Genomic DNA, 19,072 nt, shown 5'->3' with positions numbered 1-19,072 from the left:
TCTCTTAAAGGGATATAAAAACCTAAATTGGTTTTCTTGCTTCAGATAGAGCATGCAATTTTTCCTATTATCAATTTTTTTTGTTCTCTTGGTATCTTTATTTGAAAAAAAAGCAGGAATGTAAGCTAAGGAGCCATCCCATTTTTGGATCAGAACCTGGCTAGTGTTTGCTGATTATTGGCTACATTTAGCCATCAATCAGCAAGTGCTAAACCAAAAATGGATTGGCCCCTAAGCTTACATTCCTGCCTTTTCTAATAAAGATACCAAGAGAACGAAGAAAAATTGATAATAGGAATAAATTAGAAAGTTGCTTAAAGTTGCATGCTCTGTCTGAATCATGAAAGAAAAAAAATGGGGTTTCATATCCATTTTACTGTTTACTTCTCACATGGGTTCCGTTGTTAATGATACCGGCATTACAAAAATGCCTTCCAAACACCACTTGAACCAACTAATGAAAATGATTAAAAAACAACTCCCTCTTTAAAACACTCCATTCTAGCATATGCACAAAATGTGTTAAAGGGACATAAAACCCAACATTTTTCTTTCATGATTCAGATAGAGCATACCATTTTAAACATCTTTACCATTTACTTCTATTATCAATTTTGCTTCATTCTTATGGTATCCTTTATTTAAGAAGTAGCAATGCACTACTGGGAGCTAGCTGAGCACAATGGTAACCCAATGATAAGAAGCATATATGTACAGCCACCAACCAGCAGCTAGCTCCCAGGTACTGAGCCTACCTAGTTAAACTTTTCAAGAATATGCCGAGCATGAAGCACATTAGATAACAAAAGTAAAACTGTATACTCTATCTGAATCATGAAAGAATATTTTTTGGGTTTCATGCCACTTTAAATAAAATTGAATGAAAAAAGGCAACAACTGCATGGGGCAGTAGAGTCTTTATGAATTCTGAATTCTTGGTTGAGGTTTGGGGTAAAAACCCAGACCACACCCTGAGAACGCCCTGGAATGCCCACTGTTCTCCTCTGTGAGGTTTATGAGAGGGTTCTTATTACATCCACAAGACAACTTTACCCAAATAAATAAGACATGCTAAATAATTTACAATTATGAACAAAAACTGTTTTGTTATTGATTTTCTTTGTTACTAGAAAGATTGGTGAAACAAGCCTCAGTGAATTTCGTACCTCATTTGGCCATTACAGCAAGGCACCTCTTCCGCCTAACAAGCAGACATGAATATATATAACTCATCATATTTAATTATGTGCTGCAAATCTTTATAATGCATAGAAAAGAGCAATACTTAAAAATATGTTAAAGCTGTTTATTTTTTATTTTAAAACAAACATGAAGGGCAGAATTGCTCTGTGGTGGGATAGGAGCTTGTTGGTTGATAAGACACCTACAACTCTAGTGGTGGACAGTGACACATCCCCATGAATAAAAACAACATATGCTGTTTCCCGCACAGAAAAATCTATATTAAAAAAACAACAACAAAAACTTATATACATATAAAATGTTCTCTTTATATAGTGAAATCAACAGTCTGCAAGCTATATACTTTGTTGAGAGGGAGAGAGAGAGGGGGGGGGGGAAGGAGATACAGGGGGAGAGAAAGAGAGAGAGAGAGAGAGAGAGAGAGAGAGAGAGAGAGAGAGAGAGAGAGAGAAAGAGAGGGAGGGAGGGAGAGAGAGAGAGAGAGAGAGAGAGGGAGAGAGAGAGGAAGGGAAAGAGAGGGAGGGAGAGAGAGAGAGGGGGAGGGAGAGAGGAAGGGAGAGACAGAGAGAGAAGGAGAAAGATAAAGAGAGGGAGGGAAAGAGAGGGAGAAAGAGGGAGGGGAGAGAAAGAGAGTGGGACAGAGAGAGAGGGAGAGAGAGAGAAATACGGAGGGAGAGAGAGAGACATGGGGAGAGAGAGAGAGGGATATATATATATATATATATATATATATAGAGAGAGAGAGAGAAAGAGATATATATATATATATATATATATATATATATATATAAAAATATATATAATATATGATGTAGGATGATTTCTGTATATCTCTGACAAAAATGTAAAGTGAACAGAAGTGTAATAATTAGCCAGATTAATGTATGATAGGCATTGTGAAATATGTTTAGCAGAGTGGAATTCTCACACTTTATGACTCAGCCCCAAATTACAGAACAATTTGTTATTTAGGATGTTGCTTATCTCGATTTTATCAGCATAATATCTGATTTAATGTGAATTTGTTTCTAGAATGAGGTGTCAACTTTATTCTTAGATAGATAGATAGATAGATAGATAGATAGATAGATAGATAGATAGATAGATAGATAGATAGATAGATGATAGATAGAAGATATATAGATCAAAACTGTAAATTAGCAAAAATACTTTAAACTGGTTATACTTGCACAAGTGCTGCAATTATACAAACTTGCAGACCCAAAATAAATAAATAAAACTCTAAGATGTCTTATTTTATAATAGAAACACACACAAAAACATATATAAGTGTATATATATATATATATAGAGAGAGAGAGAGAGAGAGAGAGAGAGAGAAAGAGAGAGGGAGAGAGAGTTACACTACTGCGTGTAGTTCACATTGAAAAAGTACAATATATTTATTATCTTACTCACAAGTAAATCATCTTAATTATATGGAATAAAACTTTACCCCTATGTCTCTCCTGCAATGTGAATTGAGGTTTTGCAACAATTTATTACCTGGAGGCTGTGTCTGATTTTCTTGGTTCTTGTGTAGATCTGTGCCTCTTGTTTTAGGATCAGAGATAAGGAAAATCCAATCCCTGCTGTCAGGTTGCTTAGGAGTCACAAGCATATGTTATGGTGCATGTTCCTCCAGCAGGTGTGAGAGGCACAGAGCAGGTTTTTTATGGCACAGAGCATGGGAAGTGCCCATTTACTGCCAGCTCAGCCGATGACCCTGCTGAGCCGTTGTCACTTGTAGTGCAAACTAAGAGGTGTTCAGTGAAAAGTCCTTCAGTGACCAAAGGCTCCACCTCTCCCAGAGATCACAGCCAATGAGCTGGCAGTAAGAAGCCCTAAACTGCAAGCAATTGCTAAGTGTGTGACAGAGCACATGTGAGGAATGTCGCATTGCCTTTTAACCCACTGTGCTGAAAATGTTCTTGTATTGAGATGTATTAATTTATTCTCTCCTTTTATCGTGCAGAAACAAGTTCTATTTTCTATCTTAGTGCACTGATAAATTATGCAAAATAAGATAGCTGCACAATTGGTTCCTCTATAAAACATTAGTGTTAGTATATAGCCAAAGTAGCAGTGTATTTGTATAGCAGTACAAACTGTATCATTCAATAGACAGAATATGCAAACTTCCATTTCCAAATAAAATATTTGAATGTCAGAATGACTCTTTGGGGCATATTTATGATTGTGCGAGCTGACATGATCCAATATTGCGGATCATGTCCGCTGCACATCGATAAATGCCGACAGTATATGCTCTCAGCATTTATCATTGCACCAGCAGTTCTTGTGATCTGCTGGTGCATTGCCGCCCCCTGCAGATTCGTGGCCAATCGGCCGCTATCAGGGGGTGTCAATTAACCCGATCGTATTCGATCGGGTTGATTTCTGGTGATTTCTGTCCGCGGCCTCAGAGCAGGCTGAAGGCTCGCCGGAAACAAGGGGCATCAAGCTCCATACAGAGATTGATAAATATGCCCCTTTATCTTGTTGTTTGTTTTTATCATTTGATATTTCTATTGAATAAATCTAAATCTTTTTTTTTTAGTCACTTTCCATTTAATTAAAAAAATGAGTATTACAATCTGCGCCATTTACAATGGAATGTTAATTCTGATAAGCTTACATTATGAGATTTAACATCTGAATGTAACACTTAAATGTTTTTCTTTTTTTGAAATATAAAATGAACTTGCTTGAAACAATTAAAGGGACATTGTAAGTAAATATTTCTCCAATTCACGGATTTTAAGCACGATTGCTAGAGTGAATTACAGTGGAAGAAGTGAAGGGGGGTAATGGGTGTTTGTGTAGTAACATGCAGGAAATGTAGTTATGGATAACAGAAATGGGGGCATTATTTATGTATCCTTGGAACAGTTTCAAAGTCACAGGGATTTTTATTTTTTAAAGGACACTATTTCACTAGAGAGTTTTATTTTTAAATAGACCCATTTTATATTACTTTGTGTTTAACTCCTGCAAATTCTTAAAACACACATTCGAAGTTGTGCTCCTGTGCTGCTCAAGATCAGGAGACAGCTTGTGAGCCATTAAGAAGCAACCATATATAGGTATGCTCCAATCACTGGCCATATCCTTACCTGCAGCAACAAGGGGTGTTCCAGGAATATCATTTTTACCAAATGTTTAACCCTGTTGAAAGAGTGCCATACATAGTGAATAGAAAGGTCAAAAATGAAATTACGTGAAGGCATTTCAATATGAATTTGCAATATACTTTCATTAGCAAAAAATGCTTCTAATAAAATATATTACTGTTTTTCTACGGCATATGCACATATCCTGTGAGGGCTCATGCACTAGTATTCAAACACCACATCTTCTCAGAGAGCTGCCGGTGGGATAAATTGCTTCTGAAGACATCATTTGTATCATGCAAGCCACTGCTAACTCTCTTATCAGGCATGGTGTTTGAATACTGGTGCATGGGCCTTCACAGCATATGTGCATATGCCACAGAAAAAAACAATAACTTTTACTAGAAGCATTTTTGCAAATGAAAGTATAGTGCAAAAATGCTTTACACGCATGCACATTTCTTTTTTGACCTTTCTATTCCTTTAAGGAAGAGGTTTTATTTAAAAATGAAATGTGATTTGAAAAAAAACATATATGTATATTTCCCCCTCTAGAATGTACCTTTAAGGTTGCTTACAGCCCTATACCACCAGTTACCCACCAGTGATTTATAGTTCATGTACCTTGCTACAATATAAGCCAGCTTTAACCTATAGTTCATTCAGTCTACCCAACATTGGTTATTTGTGCACTGTAACTAAAGTAACATGCCCCTACCACAATGGCCAGTGCCAGTAAGTACTTTACATTGTTCCAACTACTACAGGGGGCAGTGTTCTCCTATTCTTTATGCAATGCCTTTCCAACTTTTATCTATACCTCCAAGCATCATGTTGTAGTTCCTGGCACTAGGAGTGTGGGTGCAGAGTCACAGTGTGTTATTAATTGCAGTAGTCCAGGGGAGGGTCTTAGGGGCACTTTGTGCATGGGTCAGTGTTACAGGAATGTAATTGGAAGTTTGTGGAAGAGGTTTAGGTGCTCCCTGCTGTCAGTAGGTAAAACTAGTTGCAACCATATTTCTTTTGTGTTATCACTTGCAACAATATATACTGTAAACAACTTTGAAATTAGCAATGATTTATATATGATATATGGCTTAATTATACGTAACAAAAGTAAAACATGTAACAACCAGGCAACATTCAAAACAGATTCCTTAATGAATCATTAAAACACTTTTCTTTGGCTGATACAAGTACCAATATATGAAGGAACTGGCCAACATAAGAAAATCATCACATTCAGTATCTTCCCTCCATTCTTAGCTACACTTGTTTGAGATAAACATAGCTGATAAGACATAAGAATACTGAAGAATTAGATCAGATACATACACAGATGCAGACAGCCTTCAGTTTGGAGGAGTGAAGGAATAGATAAAATGGATTTGAGACACACATGGCGGCCCAAGGGCCTTAGCCTGGACATACCTTTTTCAGACAGTCTGTAACTTTTATATATCATGGGTCATTTGCACCCTACAGTTAACACTGTTGTTCCCACCTACTACAAGGGTCACAACAAGGAATGTCTTGTATGAAATACCTGTATACGAGAGGGAGAGCTACTGTCCTACAGCCTACCCAACATTTTTCCTCTATTACACACAAATTGTGACAACATTTCTAACTAACTTATTTCCTCAAACTCACAGTGGCCATGTGACAATGTGACAACAGAAGCATACAGATCAAGCTCTGTTACAAAGTCTCTTGGGATGTGACAGGCAGGTGATTGTACTCTGCACCTACACACATCCAAAGAGCAGCCAAATGACTGCAATCTCTGCACGTGCCAGATTCCTTTACTTCCCACTGGGATGTTTGGTTTCTATAGCAACTCAGAACTCTGCACCACACAGTAAAGATGAAGTCTATCACGGAGAAAGAAGGAATAGTTTTCTACTAACAGGGGAATAATTATAACGTAAATAAAGCAAATATGCATCATTTTAACATAAATCTTAAATTGAATTTTTTTATCTTGAACCTAAAATAATGTCCTTTTAAATATATTACAGTTTTTGGTCTTTTTTTTTTTAAGTATGTTCTTAGTGCATGTCACTATCTACCGATAGCCGTCCCTATCAGGCAATGATCAATATATTCCATTGGTGCCCTAGTTACTAAACCTAACTAAACATGTGTATAGAAAAAAAAGAAATCTTATCATGTTTTAATACTGCTCATTCCTATGTCTGATAGATTTTTTTTCTTTAATGTTCCTTTAAACATAGTCATACCAAGTCAAGCACTACAAAAAAGTATTTTTATTCAGCACACAGGCGTTTACCATTTTTTTGTGGGGGAAAAAGTACAATACATATGGCTCTTACACTAAATTTTGCTAGGTTTTAAAGACCATGTTATAATGTGTTTAGTTTTTATTTGGATGTAGCGTGCATCACATGTTTTGTAAAACATTGCTTTCATTTCAGAACTAAAATGTCTGTAGCAGTCCATGGTATGGGGAGAAGTTTGTAGATGAGTAATCTTTTACAATAAAAATGAAAAGACTTTATACAATTTACGCAATTCAATGCTTCTCTTTAAAAACATTGTTTATAATGTAAGTATGTTTGTACTCATGTACAGGCAAACCTTATTTATTGCTCTTCGTTTTATTGCGCTTCACAGATATTGTTCTTTTTACAAATTGAAAAACAGAATTTATGTTTACCTGATAAATTACTTTCTCCAACGGTGTGTCCGGTCCACGGCATCATCCTTACTTGTGGGATATTCTCTTCCCCAACAGGAAATGGCAAAGAGCCCAGCAAAGCTGGTCACATGATCCCTCCTAGGCTCCGCCTTCCCCAGTCATTCGACCGACGTAAAGGAGGAATATTTGCATAGGAGAAATCATATGATACCGTGGTGACTGTAGTTAAAGAAAATAAATTATCAGACCTGATTAAAAAACCAGGGCGGGGCCGTGGACCGGACACACCGTTGGAGAAAGTAATTTATCAGGTAAACATAAATTCTGTTTTCTCCAACATAGGTGTGTCCGGTCCACGGCGTCATCCTTACTTGTGGGAACCAATACCAAAGCTTTAGGACACGGATGAAGGGAGGGAGCAAATCAGGTCACCTAGATGAAAGGCACCACGGCTTGCAAAACCTTTCACCCAAAAATAGCCTCAGAAGAAGCAAAAGTATCAAATTTGTAAAATTTAGTAAAAGTGTGCAGTGAAGACCAAGTCGCTGCCTTACATATCTGATCAACAGAAGCCTCGTTCTTGAAGGCCCATGTGGAAGCCACAGCCCTAGTGGAATGAGCTGTGATTCTTTCAGGAGGCTGCCGTCCGGCAGTCTCGTAAGCCAATCTGATGATGCTTTTAAGCCAAAAAGAGAGAGAGGTAGAAGTTGCTTTTTGACCTCTCCTTTTACCAGAATAAACAACAAACAAGGAAGATGTTTGTCTAAAATCCTTTGTAGCATCTAAATAGAATTTTAGAGCACGAACTACATCCAAATTGTGCAACAAACGTTCCTTCTTTGAAACTGGATTCGGACACAAAGAAGGCACGACTATCTCCTGGTTAATGTTTTTGTTAGAAACAACTTTCGGAAGAAAACCAGGTTTAGTACGCAAAACCACCTTATCTGCATGGAACACCAGATAAGGAGGAGAACACTGCAGAGCAGATAATTCTGAAACTCTTCTAGCAGAAGAAATTGCAACCAAAAAACAAAACTTTCCAAGATAATAACTTAATATCAACGGAATGTAAGGGTTCAAACGGAACCCCCTGAAGAACTGAAAGAACTAAATTGAGACTCCAAGGAGGAGTCAAAGGTTTGTAAACAGGCTTGATTCTAACCAGAGCCTGAACAAAGGCTTGAACATCTGGCACAGCTGCCAGCTTTTTGTGAAGTAACACAGACAAGGCAGAAATCTGTCCCTTCAAAGAACTTGCAGATAATCCTTTCTCCAAACCTTCTTGAAGAAAGGATAGAATCTTAGGAATTTTTATCTTGTCCCAAGGGAATCCTTTAGATTCACACCAACAGATATATTTTTTCCATATTTTGTGGTAGATTTTTCTAGTTACAGGCTTTCTGGCCTGAACAAGAGTATCAATGACAGAATCTGAGAACCCTCGCTTTGATAAGATCAAGCGTTCAATCTCCAAGCAGTCAGTTGGAGTGAGACCAGATTCGGATGTTCGAACGGACCTTGAACAAGAAGGTCTCGTCTCAAAGGTAGCTTCCATGGTGGAGCCGATGACATATTCACCAGGTCTGCATACCAAGTCCTGCGTGGCCACGCAGGAGCTATCAAGATCACCGATGCCCTCTCCTGATTGATCCTGGCTACCAGCCTGGGGATGAGAGGAAACGGCGGGAATACATAAGCTAGTTTGAAGGTCCAAGGTGCTACTAGTGCATCTACTAGAGTCGCCTTGGGATCCCTGGATCTGGACCCGTAGCAAGGAACTTTGAAGTTCTGACGAGAGGCCATCAGATCCATGTCTGGAATGCCCCACAATTGAGTAATTTGGGCAAAGATTTCCGGATGGAGTTCCCACTCCCCCGGATGAAATGTCTGACGACTCAGAAAATCCGCTTCCCAATTTTCCCACTCCTGGGATGTGGATTGCAGACAAGTGGCAGGAGTGAGTCTCCGCCCATTGAATGATTTTGGTCACTTCTTCCATCGCCAGGGAACTCCTTGTTCCCCCCTGATGGTTGATGTATGCAACAGTCGTCATGTTGTCTGATTGAAACCTTATGAACTTGGTCTTTGCTAGCTGAGGCCAAGCCTTGAGAGCATTGAATATCGCTCTCAGTTCCAGAATATTTATCGGGAGAAGAGATTCTTCCCGAGACCAAAGACCCTGAGCTTTCAGGGGTCCCCAGACCGCGCCCCCAGCCCACCAGACTGGCGTCGGTCGTGACAATGACCCACTCTGGTCTGCGGAAGCTCATCCCCTGTGACAGGTTGTCCAGGGACAGCCACCAACGGAGTGAATCTCTGGTCCTCTGATCTACTTGTATCGTCGGAGACAAGTCTGTATAGTCCCCATTCCACTGACTGAGCATGCACAGTTGTAATGGTCTTAGATGAATTTGCGCAAAAGGAACTATGTCCATTGCCGTTACCATCAAACCTATTACTTCCATGCACTGCGCTATGGAAGGAAGAGGAACAGAATGAAGTATTTGACAAGAGTTTAGAAGTTTTGATTTTCTGGCCTCTGTCAGAAAAATCCTCATCTCTAAGGAGTCTATTATTGTTCCCAAGAAGGGAACCCTTGTTGACGGAGATAGAGAACTTTTTTCTACGTTCACTTTCCACCCGTGAGATCTGAGAAAGGCCAGGACAATGTCCGTGTGAGCCTTTGCTTGTGGAAGGGACGACGCTTGAATCAGTATGTCGTCCAAGTAAGGTACTACTGCAATGCCCCTTGGTCTTAGCACCGCTAGAAGGGACCCTAGTACCTTTGTGAAAATTCTTGGAGCAGTGGCTAATCCGAACGGAAGTGCCACAAACTGGTAATGCTTGTCCAGAAATGCGAACCTTAGGAACCGATGATGTTCCTTGTGGATAGGAATATGTAGATACGCATCCTTTAAATCCACCGTGGTCATGAATTGACCTTCCTGGATGGAAGGAAGAATTGTTTGAATGGTTTCCATTTTGAACGATGGAACCTTGAGAAACTTGTTTAGGATCTTGAGATCTAAGATTGGTCTGAATGTTCCCTCTTTTTTGGGAACTACGAACAGATTGGAGTAGAACCCCATCCCTTGTTCTCCTAATGGAACAGGATGAATCACTCCCATTTTTAACAGGTCTTCTACACAATGTAAGAATGCCTGTTTTTTTATGTGGTCTGAAGACAATTGAGACCTGTGGAACCTCCCCCTTGGGGGAAGCCCCTTGAATTCCAGAAGATAACCTTGGGAGACTATTTCTAGCGCCCAAGGATCCAGAACATCTCTTGCCCAAGCCTGAGCGAAGAGAGAGAGTCTGCCCCCCACCAGATCCGGACCCGGATCGGGGGCCAACATCTCATGCTGTCTTGGTAGCAGTGGCAGGTTTCTTGGCCTGCTTACCTTTGTTCCAGCCTTGCATTGGCCTCCAGGCTGGCTTGGCTTGAGAAGTATTACCCTCTTGCTTAGAGGACGTAGCACTTGGGGCTGGTCCGTTTCTGCGAAAGGGACGAAAATTAGGTTTATTTTTGGCCTTGAAAGACCTATCCTGAGGAAGGGCGTGGCCCTTGCCCCCAGTGATATCAGAAATAATCTCTTTCAAGTCAGGGCCAAACAGCGTTTTCCCCTTGAAAGGAATGTTAAGCAATTTGTTCTTGGAAGACGCATCCGCTGACCAAGAATTTAGCCAAAGCGCTCTGCGCGCCACAATAGCAAACCCAGAATTTTTCGCCGCTAATCTAGCCAATTGCAAAGTGGCGTCTAGGGTGAAAGAGTTAGCCAATTTGAGAGCATGAATTCTGTCCAAAATCTCCTCATAAGAAGAATCTTTATTGAGCGCCTTTTCTAGTTCATCTAACCAGAAACACGCTGCTGTAGTGACAGGAACAATGCATGAAATTGGTTGTAGAAGGTAACCTTGCTGAACAAACATCTTTTTAAGAAAACCCTCTAATTTTTTATCCATAGGATCTTTGAAAGCACAACTATCTTCTATGGGTATAGTGGTGCGTTTGTTTAGAGTAGAAACCGCCCCCTCGACCTTGGGGACTGTCTGCCATAAGTCCTTTCTGGGGTCGACCATAGGAAACAATTTCTTAAATATAGGGGGAGGGACGAAAGGTATGCCGGGCCTTTCCCATTCTTTATTTACAATGTCCGCCACCCGCTTGGGTATAGGAAAAGGCTTCGGGGGGCCCCGGGACCTCTAGGAACTTGTCCATTTTACATAATTTCTCTGGAATGACCAAATTCTCACAATCATCCAGAGTAGATAACACCTCCTTAAGCAGGGCGCGGAGATGTTCCAATTTAAATTTAAATGTAATCACATCAGGTTCAGCTTGTTGAGAAATTTTCCCTGAATCTGAAATTTCTCCCTCAGACAAAACCTCCCTGGCCCCCTCAGACTGGTGTAGGGGCACTTCAGAACCAATATCATCAGCGTCCTCATGCTCTTCAGTATTTTCTAAAACAGAGCAGTCGCGCTTTCGCTGATAAGTGGGCATTTTGGCTAAAATGTTTTTGATAGAATTATCCATTACAGCCGTTAATTGTTGCATAGTAAGGAGTATTGGCGCACTAGATGAACTAGGGGGCCTCCTGTGTGGGCAAGACTGGTGTAGACGAAGGAGGGGATGATGCAGTACCATGCTTACTCCCCTCACTTGAGGAATCATCTTGGCATCATTTTCTCTAAATTTTGTGTCACATAAATCACATCTATTTAAATGAGAAGGAACCTTGGCTTCCCCACATACAGAACACAGTCTATCTGGTAGTTCAGACATGTTAAACAGGCATAAACTTGATAACAAAGTACAAAAAACGTTTTAAAATAAAACCGTTACTGTCACTTTAAATTTTAAACTGAACACACTTTATTACTGCAAATGTGAAAAAGTATGAAGGAATTGTTCAAAATTCACCAAAATTTCACCACAGTGTCTTAAAGCCTTAAAAATATTGCACACCAAATTTGAAAGCTTTAACCCTTAAAATAACGGAACCGGAGCCGTTTTTATATTTAACCCCTTTACAGTCCCTGGTATCTGCTTTGCTGAGACCCAACCAAGCCCAAAGGGGAATACGATACCCAAATGACGCCTTCAGAAAGTCTTTTCTGTGTATCAGAGCTCCTCACACATGCATCTGCATGTCATGCTTCCCAAAAACAAGTGCGCAATAGAGGCGCGAAAATGAGGCTCTGCCTATGATTAGGGAAAGCCCCTAGAGAATAAGGTGTCCAATACAGTGCCTGCCGGTTATTTTACATAATTCCCAAGAATAAAATAATTCCTCAAAGCTATGAAGTATAAAATATGCTTATATATCAATCGTTTTAGCCAGAAAATGTCTACAGTCTTAAAAGCCCTTGTGAAGCCCTTTTTTTTCTTTATGTAATAAAAATGGCTTACCGGATCCATAGGGAAAATGACAGCTTCCAGCATTACATCGTCTTGTTAGAAATGTGTCATACCTCAAGCAGCAAAAGTCTGCTCACTGTTTCCCCCAACTGAAGTTAATTCCTCTCAACAGTCCTGTGTGGAAACAGCCATCGATTTTAGTAACGGTTGCTAAAATCATTTTCCTCTTACAAACAGAAATCTTCATCTCTTTTTCTGTTTCAGAGTAAATAGTACATACCAGCACTATTTTAAAATAACAAACTCTTGATTGAATAATAAAAACTACAGTTAAACACCAAAAAACTCTAAGCCATCTCCGTGGAGATGTTGCCTGTACAACGGCAAAGAGAATGACTGGGGAAGGCGGAGCCTAGGAGGGATCATGTGACCAGCTTTGCTGGGCTCTTTGCCATTTCCTGTTGGGGAAGAGAATATCCCACAAGTAAAGATGACGCCGTGGACCGGACACACCTATGTTGGAGAAATTTGTGTCAACCCTGTGTGGAGCAAGTCTATTGGTGAAATTTTTCAGTCATATATACACATATAAACACATAAATACGCATAAATACACACCTATATATACACACCACCAGCAAAAAGATTATGACTCACTGAAGACTCAAAAAGTATTTTTTAATTAATGTATGAACATTGTTTTTTTAGGCATAATGCTATAGCACATTTAATAGACTACAGTATAGCGTAAATATAACTGAGAACTTTGGGTAAGATATGCCAATTAGATATACAATATCTCATGCTTTTTTGCTTTCAATACGGTTTTCAACCACAGCAATTCCAGTTTATGTTGTAGGTGTAGCAAAGAACAAACCACTTCTGGCATGAGATATTGGCCCCTATTTATTAAAGGTCTTGCGGACCTGATCCGACAGTGCGGATCAGGTCCGCAAGACCTCGCTAAATGCGGAGAGCAATACGCTCTCCGCATTTAAAGGGACAGTATACTGTAAAATAGTTTTTCCCTTAATGTGTTTATAATTGCTTTTTTTACCAACTGCAGAGTAAAAAATGTATGAAAATTAGCTTTTTAAGGCTTATTTTTGTATATTAACGCCCTGATTTTGTGTTTTGAAGCCACAACCTAATAAAATGGGTTGAGCTTGTAAGTATAATCAGATCTCATTACTGTATCACATTGTGTACATATACCTGCTTCTTTATCTTATATCTGTCCTTAAAACAATCACCAGTACTTTGAGAGAACAATGGAAAATCAACATTGTATTACCTTATCTCTGCTATATCGCACTGTGAGTGTAATTTCTTCTGCTGGCTGTGTTTACAAAGCTTATCTATAGCTGGTACGCGCGGCCACAAACTTTCAGAATAGGTGGGGATACCACATGCTAAATCAACAATTTCAAATGCCAATATAAGGGTAAAGGAGCTAATTGTAAACAATTTAATACACTCCAGCAGGTAAAGTGGATCATTGGGAACAAATTAAAGGGGAGAAATTTTTTGAGTAAAGTGTCCCTTTAACATTGCACCAGCAGCTGCTGGTGCAAAACCGCCCCCTGCTAACTCGCGGCCAATCGGCCGCCAGCAGGGAGATGTCAATCAACCCGACCATACACGATCGGGTTGATTTCCGGCGATTCCTGTCCGCCTGCTCAGAGCAGGCGGACAGGGTTATGGAGCAGCGGTCTTTGTGACTCGCCAGAAACACGGCCCTTCAAGCTCCGTACAGAGCTTGATAAATATGGGCCATTGTATATATAATTTGCATATGTTACCCAGAGTTCTCTGGTGCATTGGGAACAATGTATACAGAGTATTTCTGGTGGAAAGCAAGTGGCGATACTTGCCTAGACTTGCTAATTTTCTTTTTTTTTTTTTTAAATTTTCTTTTTATTAAAGCTTTTTTCTTTTCTCTTGATAACATAACAACAGGAAAAAAGAAACCATACAATTTACAAAGACAGAGAAAAAAAAAAAAAAAAAAAAAAAACAACAGTTGTACATCAATCAAGGGTACGGTTCAAAATTAAAATTCAAGAATATTTACATTAGTTCTCCTTCTTTCGATTCCAACCTAACTTAGAACCGATATACATTTCTTTGGTGCACTTAAACAAAAAACTTCCTTTGTTTCATATAAGAAAACTTTCAGGGTTTGTATGTGGAGGGCTGGCGCCGGGGGTGGCATGGGAAAAAAAAAAAAAAAAAAAGGAAAAAAAGCTTTATTATTGGTATTATAATTATAATTATAGATATAGTTATAGTTATAGCGGGGGAGATCTAATCCATCTAGCTAGTTCGCCCAGCTAGTGGGAAAGTTACCATTAAGGATGTTTAGTTGAAAGAAAATAGATTGCTTAAATGGAAAAACCATTTGTTTTTGAACTCCCGTTGACATTATTTGGATAACCCTGGTCCACTTGGCAAAAAAAGATTCTATCTGTTTTTCGTTCCAGATCTGGATATTATATTGGTCTATTATTATTTGTGTTTCTATACGCTTAGAAAACTCAGTCATACTGGGAGCTACCGAAGCTTTCCATTTTTCCAATATTAATATCCGCCCGATCATAATAACAGTATTAATTAAGTGAGTATTCCTATACTTTTCTCCTGGCTTTACCAAGACAACAATCTGTTGGAGCTTTAATAATATCGGTGTATCCATAAATTTATTAAGCCAAAAATTGATTTTGGACCAAAACTGTCTTATCTTTGGGCACCACCAGAAGCAGTGGAGTAAATCTGCGCTATCTGAGCTACATTTGGGACATAAATTACTGGTTGTGTACCATCCTGCCAGTTTTTTTTGGGGTAATGTAGATCATATTAATCAATTTAAAATGTGATTCTTTGCAGGCATTAGAAGTTTTCGTTTTTTTTGCCAGTAAAAAACTTGCTTGAATATTTTCCATAGACACCCCAGGGAGCAGGCTACTCCATTTATTGGATATTGCGTTCATAGCTTGGTAACCCACGTGACAAATAAGGGTATCGTAGAAATTAGTAATTGCGAAATTACCTTTTGCGTAAGCTTTAATATTATCTGCTAAATTACCTAATTCCCAATCTGGGTTATATTTAGTTTTAATCGTCTGAAGGAAATGTCTAAGTTGGAGGTATGCGAAAAATTCAGATTGGGTGATTCCAAACTCTCTAGTAATCTGGCAGAAGGGTTTAATATGGCCAGTTGAGATATCAATTAATTGGACAAGATATATTAATCCTTGATTCTTCCATTTTGAAAAGATGGATCGACCCAGTCCTACAATGAATTCTGGATTTCCTGTGATCGTTAAATAGTTGGATACCGTATGGTATTACATTAATCTGTAAACATGTTCTGTGCCAGGCGCGAATAATATTGCCAAAAGTTATCATATTACAGATATTAGCTGGTAATTTAGTTGGGCAACAGTGTAAGATCGCATTTAATGTGAATGGCGAAACCAGATCCGATTCTATTTCTAATGAAGTCAAATATTCTTTTTGGGTGATCCAATCTACTGCGTACTTAAACAAAGATACCCAATTGTAATATTGAATATTTGGAAATGCCATTCCAGCCATACTTTTGCGCATGGCCAGTTTCTGCATGGATAGTCGTGGTCGTTTGCCTTGCCATATAAAGACAGAACAAACCCGGTTAAACGCATTTAGATCTTTTCCGAGATAATAAGAGGGGGAGATTTTGTAACAGGTATAGTAGTTTAGGGAATAAAACAGTTTTAATTAGAGCCACTCGTGCAGAGAGAGATAAGGGTAATTTCAACACTGTTCTAGTTTTTTTTTCCCATATTCAAAGAAATCAGGGAAGTTTAGTGCATACCAGCATGCAGGGTCTGCACTAAGAACGATACCTAAATATTTTATATTTTTAACTTCTTTGAAGGGATAGCTTCTTATACTATATGGGGTCTTCGCGATCCATAATAACTCTGATTTAGAGGTATTTATCTTATACCCTGAAATGGAGCTGTAAATGTCTATAATGCTTATTAGTTGAGGTATACTCTGTGTTGTATTATTAAGAAAGATAAGCAGGTCATCTGCATACAGAAGGAGAGTCATACTATTCTTCCCCAGACATATCCCTTTAAGTTCCTGTCTTAGCAGGATCGCTAGGGGTTCCAGAGAGAGGTTAAAGAGGAGGGGCGATAGCGGGCACCCTTGTCTAGTGCCTCTGTTTAGCTTGAATCTATCCGACAGTTCATCATTAATAATCAGAGACGTGAAAGGATTCCTATAAATATTAAGAATGAATTGTTGGAATTGTCCTGTAAGACCAAATTTTGTCAGAGAAGTAAATAAGTGGTCCCAGGTGATCGAGTCGAATGCCTTCTCGGCATCGACTGTAAGGATTGCTGCATCGTTTCTTGAGTGGATTTTTTTTGAGTGGGTTTTATTTCGGTACCAGTCCAGCAAGATTGTAACTTTCCGCATGCTCTTCATTGAGCTACGGCCTGTCATAAATCCCACTTGGTCAGTATGAATTAGAGAATCAAGATATTTTTGTAATCTCTTCGCTAAGATAGATGTTATTAGTTTATAATCTACATTAAGTAGAGAGATGGGGCGATAAGAAGAGGGATTTTCAGCATCTTTATCTTTTTTCAGGATCAGAGCTATATTTGAAGCTGCAAAGTTACTGGAGCAATCTTTTCCATTCTGGTAATACTCATTAAACAACTTAAACAATATTGGACTTACTTGCTCTTGGAGCATTTTAAAAATTCAGAGGGAAGAAAATCGGGGCCCTGGCGCTTTGGCTTAGCTAGAGTTTTTAATACTTGCATTATTTCATCCATGGAAATGGGTTGATTAATATTATTTATTTGCTCCAGAGTTAGTTTTGGGGTTTTGATGTTCTGCCAGAATATTTCTTTATTTTCGAAGTGGACCTCCCTTTCTGCATATAGGTTTTGATAAAACTGATGGAAAACTTTTTTAATGTCAGAGTTGTTAGTGAATCTTTGCTTGTTAAGTTGGACTGCCATTATCCTATTATTTGAATTTTTCTTAGTAAGACGTGCAAAGATACTTCGCTGAGTGTCCTGAGAAACCCCCATATAATGCTTTCTGCCTCAGTTCTATATTTACTGTTTGTTGCTTTAAGAATAAATCTCTCTCTGCTTTGGCCTTAATGTACTTATCCCAATTTTGATCACTAACTGCTGAAATATATGTCCTAAAGCTATTCTTAAGAGCCATTAGCTAATTGATACTCCCTCTGCTTATTCTTACGCTTCCATTTACACATGTACGCCTTTATTTCCCCTCTAAAAAAAACATTTGGCAGTCTCCCAAAAGATCTCTGTTTTATTTATATATGCTTTATTAAAACTGTAAAACTCCGTCATTTGGACTGTAACCAGTTCTTAAATTTAATATTATGGACCCAATATTTAGGGAAAAAAAAAATTTGGAAAACTTATTTGGTTCCTTCTTAAGATTAGATTTAATAATCAATGTTAAGATGGCATGATCCGAGATGACTATGTCTGCAATGTCTGCTACTATATTTAGTCCACATATTTTGTCTGAAACCAAGAACAGATCGATTCTCGAAAATGTTTTGTGACTTTTCGACTCACAGGTAAACATTCTCAGATCCGGGTTTTGTAGACGCCAAATATCTTTGAGATCCAGAGAGTTACAAAAATTTCGCAAGCAATCTATTTTCACAAGTTTTGTTACCTTGCTGTCCTTTATCAAATCTATCAAGCTTAGAATCTGGAACCATATTGAAATCCCCCGCCACAATTATATTTTCATTGGAAAATTTTAAAAAGTTTTCCACGCAGGTTATCCCAGAATTCCCAATCAGTAGAATTGGGACCATATAGATTACATAAAATAAGAGCTGAATTATTAGTTTCTATTTTGATTATTTGAAATCTGCCGTCACTATCTTTCTCATCATGGACAACCTTATAACTCAGATTTTTTATTGATTAAAATTGCAACCCCTCTCTTTCTCTGGGCGCATGGAGTAGCAATAACTTCGCCTACCCATTGAATTTTTAATTTAACTAATTCTGGGGCTTTAAGATGGGTCTCTTGTAAGCAAAGAATATCGGGTTTAATTTCCCAGCCTGTCTAATAATGGATTTTCTTTACTGGGGGAGGTTATCCCTCCCACATTCCATGACAGGATTTTTATATCAGAGCCTGGCATATGTTATACAAAGGAGCCACATAGCATCCCTCCAAGACCATAAACAGGGCAAGGAGAAAAAAAAAAAAAAAAAAAAAAAAAAAAAAAAGCTGATCTGCCCCCCCCCCCCCGCGCCAGACAACTCCCAGAAAAAAGATAGGCACAAAAAGAATAAAAAAATTAAAAGAGGACCAAACACAGTCAAAGCAAAACATTTTAAATACAATATCTCTTAAGCATAATTATACTAAGACCATACATTAGGTAATCTTATTTTCTGTTAAAAAACATTGAGCTTCCTTAGGGGTCTTTTAGTGTCTTGACTTCACCATTTAACATCACTGCAATTTTTGCTGGGTACAGCAGTCTGGCATTATAATTAGCCTGTATGAGTTTTGAACAAAATGGGGACATTTCCTTGCGTTTACCTAAAGTTTCTATAGAAAAATCTGAAAATAAAAGAATCTTGTGTTGGTCTATTGTCAGTGGGTATTTCTTTCTATAACATCTGAAAGATTAACCTTATCTTGAAAATACGCTACTTT

The 19,072-nt window shown here is 38.6% G+C and overlaps 1 protein-coding gene across 4 annotated transcripts in view; it reads right to left on the bottom strand.

The window, feature by feature from the left end:
- The window catches only part of STARD8 (StAR related lipid transfer domain containing 8), a 432,650-nt gene that overhangs the window by 169,827 nt on the left and 243,751 nt on the right, over nt 1–19,072 (bottom strand). Inside the window, exon 1 of one of the 4 annotated variants that reach the window (XM_053699031.1) lies at nt 2,710–2,957. The exons of the other annotated variants lie outside the window; for them this stretch is intronic. Within the exon in view, the coding sequence (XP_053555006.1) occupies nt 2,710–2,824 (115 nt within the window). The 5' untranslated portion in view covers nt 2,825–2,957. Of the gene's footprint in view, nt 1–2,709; nt 2,958–19,072 lie in introns of those variants that run through there. 4 annotated transcript variants of the gene reach the window in all.

This window comes from Bombina bombina, chromosome 1 (genome assembly GCF_027579735.1).
Source record: "Bombina bombina isolate aBomBom1 chromosome 1, aBomBom1.pri, whole genome shotgun sequence".
NCBI classification, from domain to species: domain Eukaryota; kingdom Metazoa; phylum Chordata; class Amphibia; order Anura; family Bombinatoridae; genus Bombina; species Bombina bombina.
The sequence above is the reverse complement of the archived record's forward strand: the minus strand, read 5'-3'. Positions and strand labels throughout refer to the sequence as shown.